This window comes from Sitodiplosis mosellana, unplaced genomic scaffold, assembly GCF_009176505.1.
Source record: "Sitodiplosis mosellana isolate CC-2019 unplaced genomic scaffold, AAFC_SMos_1.0 Smas_scaffold_6197, whole genome shotgun sequence".
Lineage (NCBI taxonomy): Eukaryota > Metazoa > Arthropoda > Insecta > Diptera > Cecidomyiidae > Sitodiplosis > Sitodiplosis mosellana.
The window spans coordinates 1,179,531-1,200,473 of NW_022601438.1; the positions used below are offsets into that span (position 1 = coordinate 1,179,531).

The following is a 20,943-nucleotide window of genomic DNA, read 5'->3' on the forward strand; positions in this document are numbered from 1 at the left end:
TAATTTCTTTTTCGTCGACGAGTAATGACAGGACATCGTTTTGATGATTGTTCATTCTTCTCTTTCGGATTAATTCTTATAAAGCAAATTGTACTCAAATCAAATAAATTATTACGAATGAAAATTTGTTTTTATCAAACCATTTTATTGTTTGTTTAGTGTTCCACAACCGCTACCTAGCGTTTAAAATAATTAAATTGCAAAATTGTGATTGTACAGAAAAAAAAAGTGAATGGACAAAATCTATCTATGTTCCACTGGCATAATAAATTTCGTTATTGGAATTTGTCAAAACGATAAAAATGGGTTGAAGAAAATTTCAAAAGAAAAAAAAAATAGTTTGCCAAAATTATGAAGATGAGAACCTGAACAAACGAAACTTTTGCTGGGATTGATTGTTTTTTTGTTCCTTGGTGTAGGTTATCGGACCTTAAAAATACACAAATATAGAATGTTTCTAAGCTGCTATTATCACATGTTTTACATGAAAAATGAACGTATAAAATACGATTTTTTTTCCAGAAAAAAATATATGTTCCCGTATCTAGGTCGTTTTTTTCTGCCTTGTTATCTGATTTTATAATCTTTATAACTTCTATCTTCTATCTAATTTTTTTTGTTGCAAGATTTCAAAATTTCTCATTCTCTATTCATTCAAATATGGAAAGACTTAACGAAATTGCGGTTTTGCCGGTTGCTGTTATGTCTATGGGCAACTGTTTGTTAGATCACCATCATCATTATTTTCGCCGTCGCTGTCAATAATTTCGAAGTCACACAACAATGAAAAGTGATCGGATGGATAGCGATGACTTGGTGTGCGATTCTTGCCAATTTCATTTCCCAGTGGAAATCTTAAGCAATTGTTCACCTGAAAAATAACCAAATGAAATGTGTGAATTCCAATAAAAAAAACACATAGATTGAATGAGAGCGAGCGTGTGGTTACCTTGAGGGTGTCTCGTGAATAGAATACATAATCAATTGTGTGGCAAACTTCACCATCTTCACGAATTTTCCATGTGGTGTATGGAGGTTCATGGCTGATAAGATGATCAACACGGCTCTTCAATCCGTTTGTAATGCCATCACCATTGGTGACATCATCGCCATTCAGAACACCTTCCCCATTGGTTTCATCGGCGGCATGTTCAGTGTCTTTTTCTTCGGTCGAATTGTTCGATATCGAAGCCAAGACATCAGCATAAGCCGATGATAGCTTCAACGGTGTAAAATTGATGACTGTACTGTAAACTGGTTCAATCGGTTCAGCGTTAAAGTCACCAGATATTAAAATTGGCCGATTATTTGCGACACGTTGCACAAATCGCATCAAATCCTAAATTGACACAAACACATTTTATGGATTAAATTTTGAATGACTTGGTGGTGGCAATGGTGCTGATGATGTTGATGATGATGATGTATAGGATTTGCGTCATTCACCTTTCCTTGTTCGTTGCGCAATTTGGCCAAAAGTGCACCGTTGCGGGCTTTCAAATGGGTTGTACACACGCAAATCTCTTTACCGGTTTCGATAATGCGCAAATTTGCCGTGATCGTCACTTGATTGCTTTGGACGCGCCACACTTCCAGAACTCGGGTGTCATAATTGACCAAATCGAATTTGGTCTTCTTATAGAATAGTGCGCAACCATCTGGTCCATTATTTTCGGTGATGTACAAACATGGTGAATCCGGTTTTGGGAAGAAAATACCTTCGTAGTTTTGAGTGGCCAAAATTGTTTGCAAAAATTTGAAGTGGTCCACTTCCTAAGAGCAAAACAAGAAATAGAATTGATTATGAAAATTGAGCGGCAGAAACTTTTTTCTCGTGCTGCACCTGTAAACAAATGACATCTGGATCATTTTGAATGATTTCCTGCACAATGAGGTATTTGCGCGATTCCCATGTTAACGCATCAGCTGGACAGCAAACAAAGTTGTCATTATGTTGACCCAAAGCTGTTGTTGTTGTTGTTATTTTTTGTTCGAATTTCGGCGTGTTAAACATTTCCATTCCATTTCGAAAATGTGGTTGGCATCACGTGGTTGTCCCAGATGAATTATGGAACCGAAAAAAACAAATAAAAATAGATTCGATATGTAAATTTGTGCAAATTTGGCGTGTGTATGTGTGTTCGATCGAAGTCGACGACAGAAAAAAAAAATTGTTTGTGATAAATAATTGCTTTGAATATAGGTTTGGTGTGACGTCTAACTTGTCATTGATATGGCCGCACGTCTCTTGATCCGATCCGATCTTCTTTTAAACGGATCTTCATGATTATTTTGCAACGAGTGCCCCGAAAAAATATTATGTTCTGCGATTTGGGGTTTCCCTTTTTTTCTCTTACGTGGTGATACACAAAGCGACAGAAAAAAACACACACACATTTGTTTGCTTAGTCTCGCCTTTTAATTACACTTTTCTTCGAATTTCGATTTGAATTGAATCACTAATAAACCCACAGTTCGATTTCCAACGGGTTTTTATTCGTAGCTTGTGCGATATATGTTTTTTTCTTATTTACGCGATTGTATTTATGAATTTCGGGTTATCATTTGAATCAAGCTGATTGTGACGCAATTTACGTATACATAAATTAGTTTGTTGTCTCGGATCTTGTTTGTGGTCTGAACAGTTTTTGTTCGTAGCCTCGTGCTCCGTTTCATTCAATTGATGATATTACAATCGAAGAAGGAATTGAAGAAAAAAAAAACGCATTTATTCATCAATTTTTGCTCGATTTTCGAACAAACAATTTATCGGCGGCGGCGTTCATGACGGTCACATTTGTATATTAGACCAATATTTGGCAATTCATCACAAATCAATATTTTTCCATACTCACATTGGGAGAGAATGTTCCATTGCAGAATTCGTATATGATTTGGCAAAGACTTTGGTGAGCTACAAACTAAAAACAGAGAAATCCACATTAGAAAGCTGATCAAACCTCAAAATTTCAATTGGCAATTGAAATACCAAAAAAAAAAAGATCAAAAGAAAATGACAAAATCATTTCCACTTTATTTTTTGTTTTTACCTTTAGACACTGAATTCAAGTGTAAATAACGTAAACCATCGGTTACATCATTCAGCGAAAGGTCATTGATCGGTTTGAAAAATGATCGCTGTAATAATTCCGGCCGATTATCGCCACGCATCAGTTTGCAATAGTTCACCAAATCAGCGGCAGTTTCCAATCCATTCGGTATTTCGACGTCATCATCTTGCGAATCGATGTTATTGATTTTTGGCGCCGAATTAAATGATCCCATTCTACAGAAAGTAAGAAATTGTTTGCAAATAATTGCCTGAATTTTAGATTTTTTTAAATATTTGGATAGCGTTAAATTATTTTCATCATTTGTGGTGGATTGATTTGTGATGTATCCAGATGATATAATGAAGTTGCTTCAATCGACAATTAGCTGCTCTTTAATAAAAAGCGGTTTTCGAAAGTAAAATGTTCAAAAATACACGAAAAAAAGTACTTCAAACTTCAACTGAATCATTTTGCTTCAAATGAAAATATACAATGATGATAAATGAAAATGAAAATGAAAAACAAAATTAAAACTCCGTTAGTGTTCAACTACAAAATAAATAAACTGAAAATAATACCGTGCCAGTGCCTGTTTCTTAAGCATTGTTTTGCGATCATTTTTGCATGGTTTCTTTGGTTGTTGCGGAACCGTGGGGATTTGTTGTTCAATCATTTTGATTATTTTCTTATAGTTTATTGTATAATTTTCTTTACAAAACACTTTTTTTTTATTGTTCCTGAGAACTTTTTTCTATCTAACCCAACAAAAAAAAGTCTGTACACAGTTTCAATGGAATGACAGGAAAAAAAAAATCGAGAAAAATAAGTTAAAAATCACTTGGTTTTTTTTTTCTTGCGTGAGAAACCACACAAAAAATCGAAAAGCAAATCGACAAAAAAGGACACAATTTTATTTTCTCCAAAAGCGTAGTAGAAAAACTGCACTTAATTCTGCGTTAGGACGAATACAATTCGGTTTTGTGCTAAGTGTAGATGCGCTACTGTTGGTGACTGATCAGTGTGTGTACGATCGGGTAAGATAAATCAAACGCAACTGATGGAACAAACTACACTGAAACGATGAAAGTGATCACCTTAAACTATATATATATCGAATTTTTGTATTCATATATTATTTTTTGTCGTTCGTTCGTTCGTTTCTTTTTTTTTCTTGATTTCATTGGATCAGCAGCATTTACGTACGTGTTCGACATAATGTCTTGTTTTATCTGCCTTTTCAGTTTAGTCTGTCTCTTTTGCTTATTACAATATCAATATAAACACAAGACTAATTTATGTGTATTCGATATTAGTAGTTTATTTTATGCTGAATACACTGTATATATTTTAAATCTCAAAGAAGAAAGAAAATTCGATGTGACGGAGAAAAGGAGACGAGTGAGAAAAAAGCGAAAGAAAACGACGACGACGATGACGACAACATCAACAATAAACGAAGAAAAAAATCGCATTTACAACAGTATTAAATTTGAAAACATTAAAGAAGTAATAATCATGGGCAATGCTTTCGAAAATTCTGAGTGTTGTGTGTTTTGAAGTTGAATGAAAGAAGCAACAACACACATGGAGAGTCCGATTTTGAGTGGAGATTTGCTAGTCACAGTGTGATTGTTGTCTCTGTATCGAACTTCTCTGTTCACTCGACAGCCGATGTCGCAAAAACGAACCGAAGAAAGAAAAAAAAAACCATAACAGCAGCAGCAACAGTACATACAAATCCGTCGAATCTCGGCGACGTGTATTTTATCAGTCGATTCGATATAATTTATTTAAAATTATGTCGAACGCGCCAAATACACAGCTAATCCGGCAATTTATTGTTCTTTCATTGTGTGTACACTTTGACTCTTCTTGAAGTTGCATTATCGTTTTGCTTTCGTTTGCTATGACGTTCTAAACGATTCCTTGCACATTCCGTGTGGTTGGTTACGCACACACACACACACGCGAGCGCAAACAAACACGGCAATCACACACATAATATAGCATGGTAGCAGATGTCTGGATGGCTTCTTGTTTTATTTACACCATTAATTTGTTTATTTAATGTTCGTTGTACAATGATTTTTACGAGACAGACAATGTCTGAAAAAGCATTTCCACTTCATCTACTTTTCATTTCCACTGCAGATGAGTTCGCTCTCTTTCTCTCTGTGCGTGCGGAGTGGCATTTTCACACGCTCATTTCCACAGTTATGGGGAGATACAATGCGCAGATGAAATGGTTGAATAAGTCACACGAGTGTGCTATGGATTTTTTTTTTTGCCATCCATTTCATCTGCTGACTTAATGCTTGAATCGAATTCAAAGGGAACTATGCAATTCTCAAGTCGGGCACCTCTGATCTAAATGATACATGCAAATGATTATACACTTCTGTGTTCAAAGTCATTGAGAACAACACTGTATTCGAGAGTGATGGAAATCTAGATAAAAACGAGACGATAAGCATAATCATGTAATGATATTCGAAATCGCTATTCGTCTCGCACAGAAAGCCAAACAGTGAAAGATACAAGCCCATGAACGCATACATACACAAAACATAGAGAGAGAGAGAGAGAGAGAGAGAGAGAGAGAGAGAGAGAAAGAGAGAGAGAGAGAGAGAGAGAGAGAGAGACTCATAACACGCTGAATAGATTTTTGACTGGCTTCGAGCGACAAACCGTTGAAATGCAGCATCACAAGTAGCTCAACTAACTCACAAACGATGGCATTAGACAAAACGCTGAGAAATATGTGTGAATAGGTCAATCTCGATGGAAGAAGAAAAGATAAACCGAAGAAAGGGGGAGAAACACACGCATGTAACGGCAATCGCCAGTTTTATCACGAAATATTCAAAATTTTGTGTTGAACGTGCAAATTCCATTCGAAAATATATTCATATCGTAGGCTTTCTATGATTTTGGAATTTTCGTTTGATATTGCTCGAGGATTCACACACACACACACACACACACACACACACACACACACACACAAGGATACAACATGCTAACACTCAAAACAAAAGCATTTTTTTGCTACGTCGATTTCCGCTCTGAGATTTTCAATCACTACTTTAAGACTTTCGTCTGTGGCCCATTATCGATGCAACAATGTATGAATAATAATACAAAATGAACCATTTCGGAAAGGAAACACAATCATCATTAAAATTGAAATAACATCAAATGTTCGAGAACGGATTGCCACAGCCACTTTATATACACTCAAAATGTAAGATTCTGGTTTCCCTTCCTTTAATGACATATCAAATCGTTTGTGTCTTTTTTATCGATCAAACAAAAAAGTCACAATTTTCAAAGTCAAGCTGTTGCTCGCGTAGTCAAATTGAGTATCTGTATTCACCGTCCGGTGAGCTTTGGATAAAAATTATTCAACGCGGAATAATTCATAGATTCGTGGAGGAGCGCAGTTCGACTAGAATAATTCGATTGGATTTGTTTCCATTTGAGATTTTCACCATGTAATTTTTCTTCCGTTGTTTCAAACGAACGAAATAGAATGTCAAGAGCTTTTCGAATATTGTGTGTGGTTACAGAATCACATTTAATTCCAAGACGAAAATAAAATACAAAATTATCGAAGATACCACTGAATTTATAATATACACTGGGGAGGTTTCGATTCCAAAAAAGAAACAAATTAAAATCAAACAACTGCAAACGATAAATTGCAAACCGCTTGAATCATGGATGTGTGTTTTGACACGGCAAAGATTCATCCAAAACTATTAAGACAAGCATAAAATTGGTGGACTTTTATCAAGTCGTCGCTCGTACTCAGAAATTCACAATCTTGTTTGAATTGAACACATTAAGAAGATCTCTGGATCTCGAGAGAGAGAGAGAAAGAGAGAGAGAGAGAGTGAGTGAGAGTGAGATAGAGGGAGAAGCAGTAGAAAAAAAGAACGACGACAGAACAACAAATATTATTGCCCAAAAACACGAGAATGAGCGCGTAGAAAACAAGATTTTTAGTTTCATGTTTTTTTTTTTCAAATTTAAACTTCGTTCTCTCTCTGTTTCATATGATTTATCCGATGTCTCTGTCTTTGTGCGTTTTTGTGGCGTGTGCACAGAGTCAGAATCTTAAAGCGATCAACCAAATCCAACACATACGATTTATGCAGGATCAACCGAAGCGATCTCTAGCATTTCGCTGACGCAACTCACAGCCGTTTACGTCATTATTACATGATATTCGCATGATTCGACACTCTTTGTGTGCCTATTGCCTATTGTTCTTTGATGCGACGCACGGCGGCAAATTTTTATTAAATTATTCAAAATCATCAAGAGCCAATTCTATTTATTGCGATGCGACGCAGGAGGACGTTATCATTCGTTTCAGAGCAAAGACTACATTCGATTATGTACAAAAAGTACCCGGAATACATCATTTTAGCCGCTTCAGGTATAGATATCGTGTAAAGTATTTTCTTTCCTGAGTTGATACAACCTTAACAAACATCCAAGCCAAATTTGAACTCAATATGTCAATTAGTATAGCTGTGGCAGTGGTGTAAGTAATACCTCCAAAGGTACCAATGGCGATTTTTTGCAAAAGTGTCATAAAAATATCTTGTTTTTAACTATGTTTGAGCAAAAATACAGCATTATATTGCATTGGTGTCTTCAGCAAAGTTCTTGAGCATTCTGTTTCCTTCATTTTGGTATATATTTAACATAGAAAAACTACATCCATTGATAAATGACGCCATGAAAACCAAAAAAAGTCACAAATTTCGAATTTTTCAAGTTTCTCAGCTTGTATCTGTTCATAAATGTATTTTTCTGTGGCTCTAATTTCCCAATATATTATAATTGGACTATCTACTTCATGTTTAATTGAGTATGAAGAATAAAAAAAGATACACGCGCAGTGTTGGAGGTGAAAAATCAAAAGACTCGAAGAGCCCAATTTTTGGCACCTTTTGGAGGTATCACTTATAACGCTGTAACAACTAAATTACTTGACATATTAAACTCAAATTTGGCATGGATGTTTGTTAAGGTTGTAGCAACTCAAGGAAAAAATTCTAACTCGATATCTGCATAAAAAAAGACACTACCTTAAAAGACGATGCTTTTGCAGAGAATCGCCATTGGTACCTTTGGAGGTATTACTTACACCACTGCCACAGCTATACTAATTGACATATTGAGTTCAAATTTGGCTTGGATATTTGTTAAGATTGTACCAACTCAGGAAAAAAATACTTTACACGATATCTATACCTGAAGCGGCTAAAATGATGTATTCCGGGTACTTTTTGTACATAATGTATATATTGAAAAAAAAATCCAAATGCGGAATGTATCAGGCGGAGAGCGTAATAATAAAATTATTATTAATGTTAGATTGCAAAATTGTTTTAGAACATAAATACAAGTCGAACCAGTTTGATGGTGATGACGTCGGATGAACATATTTTTTTTTATATCCATGAGAATCGTGTATATTATTTTTAATTCATTGTCGGACTGTCACGTCGTTAACTGTTTCTCATTCACAAATTTTTACTGCATTTGTATTATGTATCAAATATTCTTCTTTGTGTCTTTTTCTTATCGTGTTGTTCTTGTACCTTTAGTTTTTTTTTTTTCATAAACACCAAATCATTTTGGAAGCTTTTCTTTTGTGAGATTTTTTTACTCGGTTCATTCAATGATTATTGTTTTCATTAGATAGAAACGGATTTACATGCGCTGTGGTATGATTGTGCCACGATCGTAGCCGATTGATCCGTTGTGCAATTACCTTGGTATTGATAGCAATCGAATGAATTTCCGTTGCGTGACAAAGAGTCGAGTTGATTTGGTCATGATTTCCATGATTGAATTTGAATTATGCGCGCGATGTTCTAGTGAATTGCGGCCGTTGAACACGGTTGATTTATATATATATATATATATATATCTGATGCAGCTCCAATGGTATTGCGGTTGATTATTGGGATAACGAACTAGCTTATCGATAAGGTATTGTGTATGTATTTGCCAGTAGGGGATCAATCATTTGGATAACATTTTCAATCAACTGAAATACCACTGATTTTTTTTCGGTGCGTTCGATTCCTAACACAATGAAAGAAGACGAAGCGAAGAGAAAGAAAACATTTGCTTAACATTTTTTTGTATTTATATCATTTGAGCCTGCGACGGAGAAAATGAATCCTCATTAATTTGCACGTCTCAAATTAGTTGTTTCACAAGCAAATCATGCAATTTTCTTAGCCGATTCAAGTGCATTTGAGTGGTTTTACATTTAAATCGTCTCAAATGCACATGATTCGTCTACGAAAAATTGGAAGATTTACATACGAAATGTATAAATGTTGCTGATTTACTGAAAGCGTCATAGTTTAGTTATTGTTGTGCTTTTTTTATTCTTCAAAAACATTCAAATTATTCGATCTTTCCACTCTCAAAATGTAAATACACATATTTTATACGATTTATTTGGCGTGCTGTTTATTGCTGATGCAAAACACCATTTGCATGCTTCGTACAAACGTTGCATTTACGTCTGTTCATATTATTTGTTGTTTTTTTTTCGACGTCGATGTAGCTGCTGGGTATTGTTGCTGTTACTGTTGGCTCCGGCCACGAATTTAAATTTTAAATTACGAATTTCAGCTATGCAAACGAAATGTGTTCAATGGCGAAAATCTCTACAGTACAATATTTAAATTGGATTTTAATTGTACGTTTGTTTAGCTTGCGATAAAGAATCGCACGAAAAATTTGGCTGAAATGTTTAGTCTAGCTGACGGAGACTGATAAAGAACCAAATCCAAAATCAAATAAGAATAGATCAATAATGTAATGATTACAGTTCGGTTTCAATAGGCGATCGAAAAAAAAAACAAGAACGACAAGAAAACAGTACGAAGAAAACAATAGCTTTTTGGCCGCAGACCTGATATTTACCACAGGGATAGCATTACACTAACAAATTATTTGCAAACTAAAGTGCGTCCAAACATTGAGCACCAGTGTAGACCCACGCTCGTAGTGCAATGAGCACGATCGTGGATGCACTTAAGTCTCGCTCACATTGTCAAACATTGAGTAGTGTCAAATATTGCCGTTAAAATGTGTGGCGCTGTTCGTTTGACAGCTACTGGATGGGACTACCGGTGCGGTATTTACAACTCCAGATTAAATGTTGCGTTTCTTTTTGACATTTTTCTTTGCCTTCGGAATATGAACAATATCTATCTAGAGTACATTTTGTTTTGATAATTTTCAATTAGAGGAACCTTTTTTTTTATGATAATGTCGTTTGTATTTGTTGAAAGGCACTTTTACAAAAAGTCGTCATTTTACACGATAATCAAACAAATATTCCATGGAAAAACACGGTAAAATCTTTTACGACGGAACTTAGTCTCAAGTTCAAGGATGCATATGTGGACGAAATTCAATCAACTTATAAAAATAAATTAGTATTGTCAAAGTGTATTAAAGAAAGAGTGTTTCGTTTCTTGTGTGTACGGGATGAAGGTTTCCGGAATTAAGAAATGGTCATTCAGTTTGCAACTACTATGTTTTTGTTGCGTATGGTTGTGTATTTTTTTGTGTTGTTTTTTTTTTTTGTACAATGCACGCCTGTTGAAAAGCTTCCGTGAAGGAGCCCCGCGAGAGTTGTTTCTATACACTTTTTCGTTGAATCATGGATTGTTTATCAATTTAACGTGATGACCGTGCGATCAGCACGTTAAACACCTGAACTATGAAAAACGCTTGTCGGCAGTATCGTCATGGAAGTACACACATGCACACCAATCAAGTCATCGTTTTTGGATGTAAAGTCCACGCACGTTCATTGCGAATATTTTCGTGAGCAAAATCATCACACACATTCGAAGAGACAAAACACAATTACATCAATTTACAGAGTGAAAGGAAAGAGACAGCAACAGAAACAACAGCACAAAAAACTTCCGATAATTATTGTTATAAATACGACGGTCAATTGTGCAAACAAAGTGAACATAAAATAATTGTTCATTGACAACGACTGGCGCACACTCGGTTAAGTAGCAGAAATAAAAAACAAAAACAAAAACAAAATGAAAAGCTTTCTCAATTCATTCAATTCATATTGGCTATTTATATTCATATTTTATGGCACTGATTCATATTAAATGTGTCCAGTTTGATCGGGCATCGCACAACGCGAATAAACATCGAGCGTACCAGTGGTCGTTTAAAACGAAATAGATAAATAAATGAGTGTATATCTATTATTCCGTACAATGAAATATTCGTAATCATCACACGTTTATGAGGTTACAATGTGTGCGCGGCGCACGTCGTTTCATTTTTGTAAAATTTTTATTTCCTGAACAAATCGGAGCACAAGTAAATACAGAGAGAAAAAAAAAACTGATTATTTCGGTTTTGGTTTTCTCGTTCAGCTGGTCGTCGAGTATTTCGGCGTTTGATGGCGATAGTAGCTAGTTAGATTTCGAATCAAGCCACAGGAGAATCAAAAGACCCTAACCTGATCCGTGTTGATATATGAATTGCCTACTCTAAGGCTTATCTCACCGATACAGTTCGTATTTCTTGTCAGCTTCAGAACGATACACACCAAAATCCTTATTAATGTGTCACAAAATAAGAGTTAAATGGATACTTATTCATGCAAAAATGATGTTGACCTTCACGTGTGAGAATTTTGGTCGTGATGTTGTGGTTTGTGTGTATCTTGCTGTATAATAATGCTTTTTTTTCGTTCTCGTGTCGTCGCATAGAGACCGACGCAACAAGAATCTTTATCAAGCATGTTATTCTTAAAAGAATTTTCGACTGTAGAAACTATTTGGAAACACACGAGACACGATTGGAAAAAATTTACTCACAGAGAACGGAATAAGTTCAATCGTACTATATAATTTAGCAAATTACCATCATTACTATTGGCGAAAGTAGTAATATTGTATGTATTGTATCTGCTCTGCTGTGCAATATTGCTATGTATTGGTTGGAAAACTCTTCGAAAAGCGCTACTGTGGGAAATCGGGAAATCGGGGAAAATTCAGACCAGTCTCAATCGATCGGAAGGAAAATTTTATGTAAGGGTGGTTTTTTCGCTTGAAAATCGCCTTTTGGGTCGCTACTTCACATGAACTTTTATGCTTCAATTTATTTATTTCATTAAGCATCATATTGAAGGAAATATTCAAGCTCATGCGCATACACACCTATTTCAGATCCAATATGAACTTAATGCGCATGGACCTCAAGGTTAATTTGAAGCAGTCATTGATTACAGAGTGAGTGAGTGTGCGAATGTATGGAATTACAAACACACCGGCATGCATAACGATTTAGCGAATTTCAGAATCACACAATTGTCTCTTTGTTGTTTCATTTTTCTTTTCTCTTTTTTTTATAAATTCATTATTGTTTCCCTAAACCGGAACCATTTGCAATAAATTGCTTAGACTGGTTCGACACGTGACTCAAACACACAACAACATTTCGATATGCTAATGCATTTACATAATTTGTCCATAAATCGTTGCAAGAGAGAGTGTGTGTGTATGTGTGTGTGTGTGTGTGTGTGCAGTATGATTCTGTAATTGTTTTTGTGATCGTTCGCATCGAGATCGAGGAAGATAGAGTGAACGAGTGAGAGTGCGAAAACATGCTGCCAATAATGTTCCAATCAATGTCAATGTCAAGTTCAAGCAATAAATTTGTTTTCATCGAATGAAAAAGAAAAAACAAAGTGAGATGAAGGCTGAAATTGACATTACCTCACCAAGTACATAAGCAAATCTTTGGGTGGAATGTATTCAGCATTTTCCGGATCGTAGACAAAATCGGGTGTGTTGAGGCTCATTTCGATTTTGCGAGCGGCTAATCGGTTCTTGGCCGCCGATGATGTCATCATTGAGGTGTTTGCAAGTGCCTCGGCAATGGCCAACTTCTCTCGGAAATAATCGTCATTGAATTGCTTTAGATTTTCAATCGTGAGTGGTGCAACACGTGCTTCATCGTCACTTCGATCTGTTGCATCTTTTGTTTCCGGTTCAAGCATGCTAGCTAGAAACTCTTGACGACTGCTGCTCGATCGATGTAATGCGATCTCTGTTTTGAATTTAGCATCGGCTTCAGCGGTTGAATCGCTGTCATGTTCACTGGCCGCTGTGTCACTTTTATGCGTAGCGATGTCATCGTTGGATTGACAGGTTTTTGTCGAAGTGTTACAACTTTCATCGCATAGCTTTTTGCATAAAATATTCATCAAGCTGTGTTTTAACGGTTCCATGCCTTTGTTCATGCATATCAAACACGGAGCAGCCGTATCATCATTACCTAATAACCGATCGATATTATCTTCCGCATCCGATTTGACATCATCGCCGACGGTTGTTTGCGCTTCCGACTCTTGCCTCGGGTGATAATTAACACACTTCAAAAACGTTTTTTTCACGTCGATCTCTTCAATAGCATTGGCAGTTGCAGCGATGGGTTGCTGCTTAACTTCGTCCATTTTTTCATGATTGATAAAGTTTAGCGTTAAATCGGTGACATTTTTCTGGCTATAGCTATCACCATCGCTTCGTTCGTTGACACGGCAATTAAGCGCCATCGCTTCGAATGAATGATGGGTCAAAGGCAACGATGAGCGATCGTGAACGGCAGATGGGTCGTTGTTTGGCGTCGAATCACAATTTGCATTCGAACCAATAAGATTGTTCAACAATGACGATATTGGCATAATTTTACCGTATGACTGTCGGCGAGCGTGGCCCATTTTTTTGTTGGCCACTGGATGATTGACCGACTGCATCTCGATTCCACGTAATCGAATAAAAAATCGACGTAATATGATAACCTACGCACACACGCGCACACACAGAAAAATCAACCGTTATTCGATGAAAAACTTAATCGATGGAAATTTTGAAGTGGTCCTATTGGTCCTATTGGTTTGTATTAATTTGGTAGAAATCGTTGTTTAATAAATCAATTTCGAGGGTTGATCAAATTATATAGTTCGGTTCATTCACATGCACGGTTTTCAAAACATACAATCCTTGAAATTGAATCGCATTGGCATTTTTGTTCTCTTAAATCTGTTGTTTAAATTTTAATTTATAGTTTATTGATTGGATTGGCAAAGGTATTTGATTTGTTTTTCAAGTGTTCAATTAAAACATTCTTTTCGAAATAATAAAGACACAATTAGAAATATTACACGGGTGCACATTACAGTTAAACCCAATTCGAACGCGCCACCGATTAAAAACTGACTGAAATTCACATGTGTCAAATTTGGAAATATTAACGAATTTTTTTCTTCGTGGCAACTATCCAAATGCGGCCGATTTATCACGGATGGAATGACGATACATGCAATGCAATGTATAGAAACACGTTATCGAGTCAAAATAAATAGAACTAAATTGCAATTTGAAGAATGTCAGGGAGAGTTGAGAATAAAGTAAAAACGGAACAGTTTATCGATTGTATCGATTCAACTAAAATAATGAGACTAATCGAGGCGAACGGGTAAGATCTTTTATAAGTTCAAAAAAGGCAGCTTTAAAAACAATGAAAATAAATAACGGCTAGCAGCGTTCACAGCACAACACAGCACAGCAAGCAAGCGCAGCACAGCACACATGGAGCCACACAAAAGCAACAACAAAGTCAATCGAATACTTCACAGAAAACAATTCAGTGAAGAGTGAATATGAAATCGAGAGAAAAAAAAACAATACAATACAAAAAATATCATAGTAATAACAATCATGAAATATCTCCTTCCTTGTCGTATGCTTGTAGAATAAATAAATTCTGTTTCAATGCCCGCTGCTGCGGTGGTGGCAAAGCTATTATATTCTGTGCAATTACATGCCGATTCAATGTTCTGTCGTGTGTTTTCCTCTTCTTCTGTTTTGTTGGCGTTGTTATTGTTAATTTTCGTTTTATTTTTGTTTTAATATTTTGTATGTGTATACTGAGTCTTGTTTCTTACAATCTCACTCATAGCCAAGTCATTTTATATGATTTTTATAAGTGTGCGCTCGCATTTGTTCATGATTTTTTCTCAATGTAGCACACGAAAAAAAAACTACATAAATAAACACAAAACATCAGCAAATGAAGCGGAACACTTACACCGCATCAAATGGGAATGTTTCACATGTAGAAATGTGGCGGTTAAAGTTAAGAACACACTATTGTGCGTGTAATGAGACGTGATCATTTAGTAAACGCATAGCAAATTGTTTTGGCTCAGGTTCAAATGCATCATATTGTACTGTACTTTGTTTATAGAACGTCTCAAAAATGACAGAGTTGAACTAATCAAGTATTCTGTGGGGGACTATAGCAAAAATTTCAGTAGTGCCATGTTGATGTCGCTAGTTCCGTGTTTTGTGAGCCAACTCTTTTTAAACAAAAAAAAAATGTTTCAGTGCAAAATATCACGATACTATCGAACAGAAATGCAAATTCAAAAGAGAGATAAATGAAAAAAAACGAACACTTTCGGTCGGTAAACATGCTGTGTAATTACTAGATACATCGAACAGATCATACGAAACCTGAACAAAGCCGGTTCACCAACAAATAACGTCTTTCCGATTTGTATCATTTATTAGTGAATCCAAGTTTTTTTTCTCCCTCGTTTACTTCCGCTTATTATTTTGTACTCTCAATGTTTTTTGTTCTGTTCGTTGTTGACACATCGGAACTTCTGATTCAGAAGATGAATTTGCAAGTTTTTTCTGTGTGTTTGTACTTGCAAGGAATATTCCAAGAAAAACTAAGCAGTTCAAATTCCGGCATTAACAAACCACTACTAATTCTGGATGAAGCAATCATTGATCTCTTGTGTGGTTTTTGTGTTGATCCACTTTTTTTGTTTATCGGTGACTTTGATCAAGATCAAGGCAGCCTCTCTGATCGTCTGTACAAATAGATACGTCAAACAAGAACAATAAAGCGGCACCTGGCGACTGGTTGGAGAAATAGAGAATCATGCACATAGTTTGCTGTAACAAGTATGCGTCTGTGTTAGTTCAAACGTTAAAAGTATGACACATTGCACTTAGTACCCAGGTGCCGCTGTATTGTTTACTATTTTCATGATCAGAAAGGCTGGATCAAGGACGCCTATAAACAATATTAAACATTGTGAACAACATTTTTTTTTTTGGTCGACACATTTATAAAATCGTACGCTTTAGGTGGAATTGTAAGAAAGTAAATTTTTGATTATCTCGAAATGAACTAATTTTTGAAAAATGACATAGTTTTGATATAGCCATAGTTGATTCTGGCGTTAACGAACTGATTATGGGATGTGAAAACAATCAAGCGAATGTAGACAGAGAGCTTTTGAGTGAGTGCCTGTTTGGGCAAGATTGAACTCTAGCCGAGTCGATGCTCGATGTGAAATAATGTTGTGTTTATCGAGCCAATTGACAACAATCGTTTCATATATATATATATATATGCAACCGCCAAGTGCGATCAACAACAGCAGCAACAACAAAAATACGCACACAAAGCACGTCCAAGTATTTCTATCTGTACTTTGAACCAGTCGGTGACTATAGTATTGTTTACATTTTTGCAATGTTTTTTCCCTTTCATCCTGAAGTTTGCATCAACAATAACAAGTTGGGTCGCTTGAGTAATTTTATTCATTGAATGTGCAACGTTAATGGATTCACTTCCTCCGTATTTAGTATGCAGATAGGTATGCATTTAAGGCTTTTGACATCTAAACAATGTGATTGAATTTTTGAGAAAAAAAACGCTTCGGGCTCACCAGTGAAATAATCCGCATGGAGTTTATTTGATTCGATTCGATTAAATTCGAAATTTCGTCGCGTTTTCACAACAACACACCACGATTACACTTCCGAATACTCGAACCGTAACTCATTGGCTTCTTACTTTCAGCGCCTCGATGGTAAAAATTCATCCACGCGATGATGATGATATTGGTTGATAGCCGTTGTAATATGTGCACATACGGACTGGTTCGTCACGCGTATGTGTATCTCTAACTCTCTTGACCAAACCAAAGAAACTAATTTTCGAACTTCAGGCAAATTACTGACTCTCGCGCACACTCTCTTTCTCTTCCTCTCTCCACAAAACGGCGCCACAACCAACAACAAATTTTTCACTCACTTCAACTGGGCTCTTTTTGTGATCTAACGCCCAACCAACAAGTCATATAACTTTTTGAAATTTTTTGAATAGTGTTCTGACGTAAATGATCATCACGACAATTTTTAATGTCAATTACCGAATTTATTGTGGAAAAAAATTGGATTTTATTTAATGTTCGGAATATTAGCACTGTTTGCGTTTTAAGCGAAACCAAAATTCACTTGCAAACAAGACAGGCCTTGAACTTTTGCATATCGAAACATGTTTAGCGTAGTAAAGAAATTTCTTTCGTAGCAATCGAACGCGAATCGAATAACTTGAATGCGAAAATCAAAACTAGAAGAATCGAAGAAAAACAAATAACAAATATGCAAGAAACTTAGGTTGACGGTTCGATGTAACTGACTTTAGCGATTGAGGTGTGTGAATTTTTATATTTGGTTTTCGTTGTACGCACTACAACGACGACGATGCACTTTGTCGCAAGCAACGGACTTTTGATTACTAAACCGGCTGAAACAAGAGTTTAGAAATTTTATTCACAGCTCTTTCTCGTTGCGGCTACGAACAACAACAACAAAAACAGAAAACCCAATGTAATGAAGAGAAATATCAATATGAAAAACCGAACAGGCAAAATGATTATAACCGCTTGAACTGATAGCAGCAAAGCCACACTTATGCATTGGACGCGATCGCATTCGAAAAAAATAGAGCCAATCTACAATGAACCAATGTCTCAAGCCTACTCGCACACAAGCAGACACACGGCCGTTTTGCTAAATTAATCCCAACGATGATGACAACGACGGCGACGACGACAAGCGAAAAGATTGTCTACGAATTTCGATTTATATGTAATATTGCGTACATACACATTGGCACGATTCATTTGTCTGTGGCGATTATTATCATCCGAAATAGTCCTAGATCCCACTGAGAAGAATCGAGCAATTATGTTTTATATATTTATTTGTTGTTCGTTGGGTGTTGACGTTGTGTGCGATGTGCCGATTGAAATATTTAAAAAAAAGAGTAAATTTGGGACGAGTACACTAAGATCCCATGCGTCGCCGTTACTAAATTATAACACAAATTTCGTAAATGTGTGTAAATGAGTGGCGAGATTAAAAAAAAACAACCAAAACATTGAGCCAACACTTGAGCCCCACGAACACTTTTCAATGTGATTGTAAAAAAAAACACTTTTCATTGTAATGAACTCGCACATTTATCTTTAAAAGCTATATTCTTAAAAGTACACCCATGATGTACCTATCTCCTTTTTTCCAATTCCATCATCATTCAATTCTTTCTTCTGACATAGTCGTACGGGGTTCAAGCAAAGTCATTTGGTCAGTTATCAGGAAAAAAAACCTCCTCACATTTGAGTGCCGGCAACGGTGACGGTGGTAGTGGTGGTTGTTTGCGTTAGCAAAGCAATTGACTGTCAACATCACCCGTTTTTCGACTATCATATTTTCTAGTATATTAAATTGTATTTACAATATAGTCGCCCTTTGTGCTACATTTTTACCACTCAGTCTGTGTACTTTCCACTTTAAATACACTATCGTTATCTTGGGAAAGAGTCGTTTATCAAGAGAGGTAACAAGCATTTGTGCCTTTATTTGCCCGAGTCGATTTTTTCTGCTTAATCTAAAAATGCCTAAAAGTAGTATCAGATCTTCTGCGACCATATTTAAAATTATAAGGTCTCATTTCATCGGAATAGCTGATTTTGATTTATATCATGCTGTCCAATCAAAATCCCTTTGTTTCGGTGTAGAAATCAAGAATTAAGAGCGAATTAAATCCAGACAGTGCAATCAGTCAGTCTGTTGGAGATAAACACCGCATGATTCAAATAGCAAATTATTATCTCATTGACACTTTATCGCGTCAATTGCACGGGTAATTACCACACAAACATTATCATCCACATCAGTGTGTCTGCCATTGTCGACTTAAAACCGTTTCATCTACTGTGAGAAATGATACAGACAAAAATAAAACAGCATACCCGTTATAATAGCACGGGTGGCAAATAAAAAAAAACACTATAAAATAATAAAAATGTTGAAACACAAGCAAACAAAATGTCTTGCGGCTGATAAGAAATAAGAAGCATACAATCTCTACACTTTATCGATGATTTTTCGCTAGTAACTTACGTACAAAGTAACAATTTAGTTAGACATCGAATTGAAAACACGCGCACGCACGTCATTTGATATCACCAGCAAAGAGTCAATTTATTTATTGCGAAAAGTTTTCCGTCGCATAGTTTTTTTTCTGTACCTTTCATTTGTCATAGCAAATTTCATCGTAGGACTTCTGTTGACTTTTGATACACTTCATTTCAATTAGACGGTGTGTGTGTGTGCGCACATAAAAACAGTTTTATGTACAACAACAATTCAAAAGTTCAAAAATATAAACAGTCAACAACAACAACAAATGAATATTATGCAAACAAACATATTTATAGATGAACGACAACATAAATTCGATTGAAACAACAAATTTTGAAACAACTACATCAGCCGCAACAAAACCAAAGCGATCGCATTCAAAGTAAAATGGCACATATTTTCCGGGTATTTTTTTTTTATTTGAAATATCAGCACTTACCGGTGTGTATAGTCGAAACACCAAATTGATGCACAAATGCCACGGTTTTGATTTATCGTCGTTGGATATAATTTAAATCACTGGCAAACATGTCATGTATTTTCGCGTTTCTCTCTCGCTACACACATTTGTAATTGACAGTCAGCTGTCATTTTTTGCAATACTCACCTAATGCGAATTGCACGACGTCTCCGTCTACTATCCACCAAGCATTGTTTACATTCTCTCTTGCCGTTTTCCCCTGCAGTCATGCACTCACAAACACGATGGCCACAGTTCTGTCTTTTAGCATAGCATATGCGAAAGATATTGAGAGGAGAACAACGATTAGGATGCATGGAGAGAAACAGAACATTTGTTCTAACATGACTTTTTTCAACAAACAAAAAATACTACTAATACTAAAACGACTAAATACTACTCTTTGATCAGCTTGAAGCAAATTGATGCATTTCTAATAAGCATAAAGAAAATATATGAACATGTTGGAAATTTAATTTTGTTTTACAGAATTAAATCAATTTGATTGATGAACGGAAAAATAAATGGCATTGCATGAATTTTTGCACAAATGCCGTTTGCTGCATTTTGTATTGCATAATTAGCTAAATTTTTATTTTTAAAATTGTTTTTTAAATTATTTTTTCGTTATGCATGATGAGCATTCCAACTTGATGAATGCAATTACTTGGACAATCCAACAATTACACAGAACATAGCGTATCCAAATACAAACTTGCCAGAAGTATTGCAAAGTAAACTAATATCAGTGCTGTAACTGTGCAAGCTAAAGTGCTCTTAAAATACAGCGTTTCACATTGCAAACAATATGTTGAATTGAGAGTATGAAAAAAGTCAAAATGCAACAATACAAAGGATTTCAAATATTCATTGTGTTTTATTCAAAATTAAAAACGAAGGATTGAGCTAAAAATAGAATTCACTCCATTGATGAGATTCATATATAACGAATATTGTGAGCAAAGTCCGATAATCGTTCCAAAACATTCAAGTGATATGATATTAATGGACCTTGTGAAAGAAAAAAAATCATCTTCAAGTCAAAAAA

The 20,943-nt window shown here is 35.7% G+C and overlaps 1 protein-coding gene across 5 annotated transcripts; it reads right to left on the reverse strand.

The window, feature by feature from the left end:
• Nucleotides 1-124: 124 nt before the first annotated feature.
• LOC129577540 (nocturnin) lies at nt 125-20,003 on the reverse strand. 5 transcript variants are annotated; one of them, XM_055464845.1, is made up of 8 exons: nt 16,891-18,036; nt 8,845-9,161; nt 3,051-3,286; nt 2,856-2,921; nt 1,844-1,965; nt 1,447-1,773; nt 950-1,339; nt 125-871 (listed from the first exon to the last, which is right to left on the reverse strand). In XM_055464845.1, the coding sequence occupies exons 2-8, from the start codon at nt 8,916-8,918 to the stop codon at nt 707-709; spliced, it is 1,380 nt and encodes a 459-aa protein (XP_055320820.1). In that variant the 5' UTR covers nt 8,919-9,161; nt 16,891-18,036; the 3' UTR covers nt 125-706. The 5 variants fall into 5 exon arrangements, with proteins under 5 accessions (XP_055320820.1, XP_055320819.1, XP_055320822.1 ...); XM_055464844.1 differs by lacking the exons at nt 8,845-9,161; nt 16,891-18,036 and adding exons at nt 3,632-3,828; nt 6,674-6,811; XM_055464847.1 differs by lacking the exons at nt 8,845-9,161; nt 16,891-18,036 and adding an exon at nt 19,875-20,003.
• Nucleotides 20,004-20,943: the final 940 nt, after the last annotated feature.